Source organism: Capsicum annuum, chromosome 10, assembly GCF_002878395.1.
Source record: "Capsicum annuum cultivar UCD-10X-F1 chromosome 10, UCD10Xv1.1, whole genome shotgun sequence".
Lineage (NCBI taxonomy): Eukaryota > Viridiplantae > Streptophyta > Magnoliopsida > Solanales > Solanaceae > Capsicum > Capsicum annuum.
Genome location: NC_061120.1, coordinates 192,207,205 through 192,215,762, shown reverse-complemented (window position 1 = coordinate 192,215,762; position 8,558 = coordinate 192,207,205). Strand labels below are relative to the sequence as shown.

At 30.5% G+C, this 8,558-nt stretch overlaps 1 protein-coding gene across 1 annotated transcript; it reads left to right on the top strand.

Annotated features, from left to right (window-relative positions):
* The first annotated feature begins 4,894 nt into the window (after nt 1-4,894).
* LOC124888166 lies at nt 4,895-8,024 on the top strand. Its single transcript, XM_047398655.1, has 4 exons — nt 4,895-5,032; nt 6,232-6,306; nt 7,127-7,674; nt 7,753-8,024. The coding sequence occupies exons 3-4, from the start codon at nt 7,129-7,131 to the stop codon at nt 7,822-7,824; spliced, it is 618 nt and encodes a 205-aa protein (XP_047254611.1). The 5' UTR covers nt 4,895-5,032; nt 6,232-6,306; nt 7,127-7,128; the 3' UTR covers nt 7,825-8,024.
* Nucleotides 8,025-8,558: the final 534 nt, after the last annotated feature.

The window sequence follows — 8,558 nt, the reverse complement described above, 5'->3', positions numbered from 1 at the left end:
CCGATTTTGGTTCGGATCGGGCCAATTAACCGACGGGCCTGGATCGATTTTGGTCCGGGCTGAATTAACCGGACTCAATTTTAAAATTAGCCCAGCCCAAGATTCGGGACCCGAGACCCTGCAGCCCGGTGGTTGATCGGGCCGAGTCAAATCGGGATGGGCCGCTAAAGTGGGCCGGTTCAGGCCGAGTCAAACAGGCCCGATTGACACCTTTATCTAACATAAATACCACTCTCACATCTCACACATCCTCTACACCAAACTAGATAAATCCGTTCACATATAATACCTCAACTCCCACAGAGCATTCACTTTCTAAGATCAGACAAGAAGCTGCTCTAGGGGTGTGTTTGGTACAACGAAAAATGTTTTCTAAGAAAACAACTTAGTTTTTTACTTGTTTTTTTATGTTTGGTTAGCGAGTGAAAAACATTTTCTAGAAATTAGTTTTTGGTGTTTGGTTGGTGAGTGAAAAATATTTTATAGTGTTTGGTTCGTGTGTAAACATTTTTTAGGAAAATAATTTCATATGCTCCTCCATTCCAACCTCAACAAATCCCCATGCTTTCTGATGCTCCCCAACCCGAATAGTAACTTGTCCAAATGTATGAAGCAATGAATTTAGTAAGTTTTCAAATATATATCCAACATGCGGTAAATATAATTTTAAATACTTTTGTAATGCTAGTAACGCTAATCAAGACTAGCTAACTATTAAACTAGTATACCACAACAGTGGCGGATGCAAAATTTTTGTCCAAGAGGTTCGAAAAAAAGTAAGTATATTTATAGTATTGACAAATTCGCAGATCGAATTTTATATGAACGGGTCGGATCATATATGAGTGAGCTAAAATTCAATAATTTTAATTTAAATTGAATAATTTTTTTATTAAAAAGTTTATTAAATATATAATAGTATTATTTTGAAATCAATTTATTTGTTGAATTACTGCTATATATTAATTTAACATTTTATAGAAACCCACAACTTAATAGGTGATGTCAATATGGGATATTAGTAGATAAAAAGCAACAACAAACAAGATAAGTAAATTCATCTAAAGATTCGATGTTGGGTCTTTACAGAAATTTGAGCGCCCCATAACCATTGCACTACTCACTGCTGTTGTGTTGAGGAGGTTTAATATATATATATATATATATATATATATATATATATATACGTAAATTGCAAATTTAGCTTTATATGCACAATATAATATTTTGGGTGAATATTTTGGGTGAACCCCCTCGAGCCCATGTTATCCGCCCCTATACCACAATGTCGCGTTCATATGTTAAACTTAAAAGCAACTCAACAAGCTGTATGAACTAATTTAAACATAGCAAACAATACTTATACCGAGTACTACTTAAACATTACAAGCCATTAAAATTAAACCAACTACTAAAAGTTATATCATTCAATCTTCCTAATTAATCTTTCCTAAAAAAGAAAACCACAAAACAGAGTATTTAGGTAGCAAATACATAACACATTTTTGAGACATAAGTGCATGAAATAATTGTTTCTATACCCTATCAAGCTATGTTCTTCCAACCCATTTATTTATCTATCGTTGTCATTTGAATCTTTCCAACCATAACTTGCAAAGATTTTAACTTTTGACCATAACGTCTTGGCTAAAGTGTCATTTTGCACCAAATGATAGAAAGCATCACCTACGAATTCTTCGTCATAACCTTCGATTGCCATTATTTCTTCATATGACCTCGTCAGATCTAGGTGACGACTAGCCATCTTACTAATTTCCATTGCCACTTCTCCTAGTTTAGACATATCACCGACCACATCTTGAATATCCGAAAAACTATTTCTTTTGCGAGTTGCCTTGACTTGAGAAGTTTCACTCACTATATCTTGCACATCTTTTTTCGTGGATGGGCCTCCAATATCATCATCATTTTCTTTTTTCCAAACTACAATTCACGTCTATGTCACCAAACGACTTAGCGCAATCACCCTTAGCTCGATCATTTCCACACACGAGATATTTCACCAAACATATCAATCTTCTTATTGATGAACTTATCATGACTAGGATGTGCCTACAACACAACACTACTAAAAAAAATCAGGATTTCCGACTACAAAAAACCGACCACATGTGGTCGATTTTGTTTTATAAATAATATTTTAAAAAAATAAAAGCGATCACATGTGGTCGCTTTTATATTTTAAAATTCAAAATAATCATTTCAATAATTTTTATATTAATTATTCTTTCTTTTACAAATAAAAACTTAAAAAAATTAAAAAAAATCAGCCACAAGTGGTCGGTTTAAAATAAAAAAAGAAAAAGAAAATAATTTTAAAAAATCGAACACTTGTGGTCGATTTTAATTAAAATAAAAAGAAAATAATTTTAAAAAACTGACCACTTGTGGTCGGTTTCTAATTAAAATAAAAAAAGAAAATAATTTTAAAAATCCAACAACAAGTGGTCGATTTTTAATTAAAATAAAAAGAAAATAGTTTTTAAAAACCGACCACTTGTGGTCAGTTTTTAAATAAAATAAAAAGAAAATAATTTTAAAAACCAACCACTTGTGGTCGGTTTTTAATTAAAGAATATAATCTTAAGAAAACCGACCACTTGTGGTCGGTTTTTAATTAAAATTAAAAGAAAATAATTTTAAAAAACCCGACCACTTGTGGTCGGGTTTTAATTAAAATAAAAAAAATCAAACACTTGTGGTCGGTTTTTAATAAAGATAAAAGGAAAATAATTTTTAAAAACCGACCACTTAAAATTAAAAAAGAAAATAATTTTAAAAACCCACCACTTGTGGTCGATTTTTAATTAAAATAAAAAGGAAATAATTTTAAAAAACTGACCACTTGTGATCGATTTTTAATTAAAATAAAAAAAGAAAATAATTTTAAAAAATCGATCACTTGTGGTTGGTTTTTAATTAAAATAAAAAGAAAATAGTTTTTAAAAACCAACAACTTGTGGTTCATTTTTATTAAAATAAGAAAGAAAATAATTTTAAAAAATCGATCACTTGTGGTCGGTTTTTAATTAAAATAAAAAAAATAATTTTAAAAATCGACCACTTGTGGTCGGTTTTTAATTAAAGAAAATAATTTATGAAAACCGACCACTTGTGGTCGGTTTTTAACTAAAATTAAAAAAAAATAATTTTAAAAAATCGACCACTTGTGGTCGGTTTTTAATTAAAAAAAATTGAAAAAATGGACCACTTGTGGTCAGTTTTGAAATTAAAAAAAGTAAAGAATTTTTAGAAAATTGACCACTTCTGGTCAGTTTTATTAAAATTTTTTTTTTAAGTATAATCTAATATATTATTTTTTGAAATTACACTGATCCTACGTAGTCGATAATCAATATAATAATAATAATAACAAAAATCAATCAATTTTAGATTTTGTGAAAAAATTACACTAAACAATATATCAAATAAAATAAACAAATTATGTTAAACATAATCTTTATCTTTTACTTATGTTTCAATATATAAAATAAATATTTTTCCTTTGTATATACATTAAATGACGTTAAACAAGTATATTCTTTGTATAATGAATATGTATATATCTATCATACCGTTGAGATAATGATATTATGCTACTATTACAGTCATAATAATGTAATATATAACTGATACTTCATCAGAATATAATGAACGTTTTCTATTATAAGGTAATATACTTGTGGATGTGATGTATATAGTACACGTTCAAGAATTCATATATATAAATATCTTTATATATCTTTTTATATATATATATATATATATATATATATATATATATGATGTAGTGATCGATTGATGAACGATGTAGTCAGAACCTAGTAGAATATATCCAAACATATTGAATACCTTGATTTGAAATAACAGAAGTAATAAGATATACTGTACATTGAAGTTATATTGATGTAAGTAAATCAAATTAATCGATCACTCATCAAGGAAATAGAATATTTGAATAATACATTGATATCATACTATTGAGGAAATAGATATACTATTTTGTGTCAATGTAGACACGCGTATGTTGTTGAAGTTGTAATAACGTAAGACAAGTATTATGTGGTATATTACTCCTATATATAAGAGTGAGTGAGCGGCTAGAAGCAGGTAGCTGGCAGTCGATATATCTGCTTCCAGCTACCTACTTGCTCCATGATTTTACTATATTACCCCTAATTAATTATTATATGATATTTACTTATTAAAAAATTAATATTATTTAATAAAAAATAAAATAAATATTTATAAAGTAAAATAAACATTTATGACATGGTTGTTTCAGCTGCTTCAATTGTAATTTTACTATGTCATCTATAATTAATTATTCTGAGTCATTTAAGTATTTAAAAATAGATAATCTTTATGTTTTAAATTAATTTGACATCTTATGTGAGGCCCACTTAAAATTTTTTCACAAATATTTTTATATCAATTTTGTTATATCACTACAAAAAAAACTGTGTTTAGCGACCAAATTTACTGACAGAATAATTTTCGTCACTATATAGCGACGGATTAGCAACGGAACATTCAATTTGGTCGCATATATAGTAGTTTAATTTTACGGTATGCTATTAGAAACTAATCAGTGACGGATTGTAATTCTGTCATTAAATAATAGTAGGAAAAATTAACGCCTAAATTTAGTGACAGATTAGCAATAAATTATTGGTCGCTATGTTAATTATTTCGTAGCAACGAATTTAGTAACAAATTTTAGTCGGTACCCTTTATTTAAAAAAATTATTTTATTTAGCGACCAACTTTTCCGTCGTAAAATATTAATTTTAGTTTTTTTTAACTAATATTAAAGTATAGAAAAAGGGGGTTTCTAGGGTTTTTATTCATTTCACCCTGCCCCCTATCTCTTTTTACTCTTTCTCTCTCAACAACCATTCACGATAGGTTCTTTTGCCCGATTTGAACGAGTTTTTGCAAGAATTGAAGAAATTTATGCATGTATTGAAGGTCAAGCTTACACTGGGTTGCCAATTTGAAGCTTTCAAAGGTATTTGCTTCCACTGTTAACACTTTATTCGAATTGAAATTTGTGTTCTCTTTAAATTATTGTTCGAATTAAAGGTTGAATTAGCCTATTCTTCAAGAATCCTTTTGGTTTTGGATGTTTGTCCGTGATTTTATATTACAATGGGTGAATATTGTGATTTTTCTTTAGTTTACACAATTTTGGATGCATGCAATCGGTTGAGGTTAGGGTTCATGGAAATTTGGGGCTAGGGTTTATTTGGGGCTAGGATTTTTTTTTTGAAATCTCATAGTAGCTGTTTCTAGAGAGAGAGAAAGTTTGCAGTAATGGCGTTGTTATCATTCTTAAGAAGACTTCTCTTCGTATCAATTTTCGTTTTCTCCGCTTATCAAGAGTAAGAAACTGTTCAGATCTACTTTGTTTTTGTACTTTTTTTATACAAATTTGTGTAGTATTTTGAGTTTTATTGAGTATTTTATGGTTTGTGATGTTGAAGTTGCTCTGATTATCTTATCTGGTCGCGGAAAACTCTATGGGTTTGGTAATGCAGGGTATATATACTAAGCTTTCTTACACATGAAAAAATGTTAAGTTTACTTTGTATGAGCTCTTAATAGCTGATTCTTGATATGAAGCTCTTCTAAATCATAAAAAGATTAAAACTTTATGTTTGTTTTCATCTGGGGTTCATCAGATATATGCTAAGCTTTTTTTGTACATTGAAGTGTGTCAAGTTTACTTTGTGTGGGCTCTTAAAGGCTAATTCTTGATTAGGGGTTCATCTAAATCATAAAAAGATTACAACTTTATGTTTGTTTTTCATATGGGGTTCATTAGATATATAAAGAAAGATTAGGTGTGTGTGTTTTGTTTATGTTGTGAGAGGCGAATTATAAGTCTTTAAAAGCCTAATTACTCTAACTTGCTAAATTGGTATTGGCTTTTGCAGCACTTTACACAAGCACCGACTTATTTTATCTATTATTTGTTAAGTGTAGTAGTTAGTTGCTGTTTTCAGATTTGGCTCTTTCTTGAGTTTTCTTTCTTTTCTTGTGATGAGAAGTACATACCTGTTGTTTTAAAGTCGTCATCTCTAGATATTGCTGATACAGAAAATGTAGTCCTGAAGTACATACCTGTAATTGTGACAGGTTATCTTTTTAGATCAAATTCACTTAAGTCAGATATTCAAATATTTAGTTGATACACTTATCTTTCAGGTGACTTTTTACTGGAATTGGTGTAGTGCAGTTGTAGATTGGTGACAAATTAAGTGGAGTATTGTATTCAATCAGGTGTGTTTTTAAACTTTCTTTCTATTTTTTTCATTCTTCTTGCTATACTTGTTGGCTTCTTGATTATGTTTGTAACTTATTTTTGATATTAAGCATGTAACGATAAATTTGTTGTTAAAATAGAAGTATGTATCACTTTTATCTTATTTTTATGGTAAACTAATTTTGTTTTCTACTTTGAGAGCATAAGTTTGAATAATTTAGTGATACTATTTAACTATCAATTGATCTACTTAATTATGCTTTCTTTGCTAACTAGTTCTTCATATAGAGCATGATTATAGATTATCGTATTTGTTAATATGAATTTCCAACAAGGTTAATTATTAAGACTAATTATCGCGTTTCTTATTAAGCTGGTTAATTAACACTGATTATCCTATTTTTTTATTTCAGCCTTAATAGGAACACGAATAATCTAGAGCGTGGTTGGATGTATGAGAGGTTAGATGGCCGAGGGGCTTTATACTCTAGATTTGTAACTAGGGTGGATAAATTTATTCAATTCATATGTTCTCAACCAAATCGCATGAGTGGTGACAAAGTTAGATGTCCATGTGCAAAATGTCAGAACTATAAATTCATGGATGTCAAAATTATTAAATGTCACCTTTATCAATCTCGATTTATTGAGAACTATTTTATTTGGAAGCATTAAGGGGAAAGAGATGATATAAGTGGGACTTCTTATGGTAATGACTTTCATGGTGGTGGTCAACCTATATTTGGAGAGAATCAATACCGACTTCTTATGGTAATGACTTTCATGGTAATTTGATTTTTAATAGGAATAATCTAACGACACCGTTATTTTTTTCAGCTATGACTCGAGGTGGATATCGTGCCGGAAAGTCCTCAAGCAGGAGTAAGACTACTAATCGTGCAAAACTTCCTTCTATTCCAACTCCAATGATAGAACAGGATGATACAAGTTCCATTCCTACCATTATGCCAACCGATCAAACACCGATCATTCCCGAGACATCTCTGATTTCACCTAACCAAAGCAACCCAACAAGCCAGAATATGAATGCTCAAATCAACAGAGCAGTTGAGGTAATATTTGGTCAGAGAAATGTATCTGCTTCAAGTGATTCCAGTTGTAACAATAGCCGGACCCCTATTTTTCTGACTTCTTCAGGGTTTATACCTACTACTTATGTGTTTACTGTTTTTGTATTTACTATTTTTGTACATAAATATTGTACAGTGTTATTGGTGTTGGATTTGATGTTGTACAGGTTGAAACCGTCTTCTAAATGCTCCAGTTTCATTACATTGTCTTTCAAAAGTGAAGTTGATCCTAATGGGATCAACTGGAAAGGTGTCTTACAAGATGTCAAAGATGATTATTTTGGAGAATTCAAGGTATGTTTTTAAGATCATAATCAATAGAAATTATTTGAGTTTGCAGCTAACACTTAATTTTAGAAGAATTTCTATTAGGATGCTTCCGTTAGTGAAGTTGTGGTGAAGCAACAATGGATGAAGAAGCCTGCATTATGCTACAAGAATTAATTTCCAATATAAAAAAGCAAAGAGCCACAGTTTAACCAGAATTTGTAAATGACCATGTGTGGAAAAAGTTGATGAAACTTTGGCAAAGTGATGACTGTGTTAAGAAGTCTGAGATAAATTCAAAGAATTATTGTAGTGGAAAGGAAGTAGCTGCTGGGACACACACAGATGGCTCTATCACAGCCGGAGAGCACTGAAAAAAACTTGTAAGTATATATTTTATGAAAATTATTGATTAGTTTCCTGTCGTGTCTTTGCCATTTTAGTAGCTAAGATTGTGTCTATATAGTACGTAGCAAGCAGCTGGCCGTAGTGCTATTTTGTTTGGGTTGCTGCTATGCCCTTTTGGCTGGTGATATGCTAGTTTTTCCTTTCTTTTGGTGCTATATGTGATGCTCTGGTCTGCTGCTACATACCGTGAAATAGTTGATTAATTTTCAATCATTTTTTCAGCATTTTAGTAGCTATGGTTGTGTCTAAAGTGCGTAGCAAGCAGTTGGCCATGATGCTATTTTATTTAGGCTACTGCTATACCCTTTTGGCTGTTAATATACTAGTTTTTCCTCTTTATTTCCTTAGCTCAAAGGTCAGGTATGGACAATAGTTTATCATGCTAATGATCACAGCTCACATTCCAAGGTAGCCTATTTCTTTTGTAAATGTGTCTTCATGCACTTCTGGGAAGGTCTCAAATAACAAATCAGCCCTCATTTTCTCCATTACAAAATCACAAT

Coding starts and splice junctions, on each gene's coding strand:
- LOC124888166 (XM_047398655.1), top strand. CDS start 7,129: ATGACTCGAGGTGGATATCGTGCCGGAAAGTCCTCAAGCAGGAGTAAG. Junction 7,675..7,752: donor ATTATTTTGGAGAATTCAAG/GTATGTTTTTAA, acceptor AATTTCTATTAG/GATGCTTCCGTTAGTGAAGT.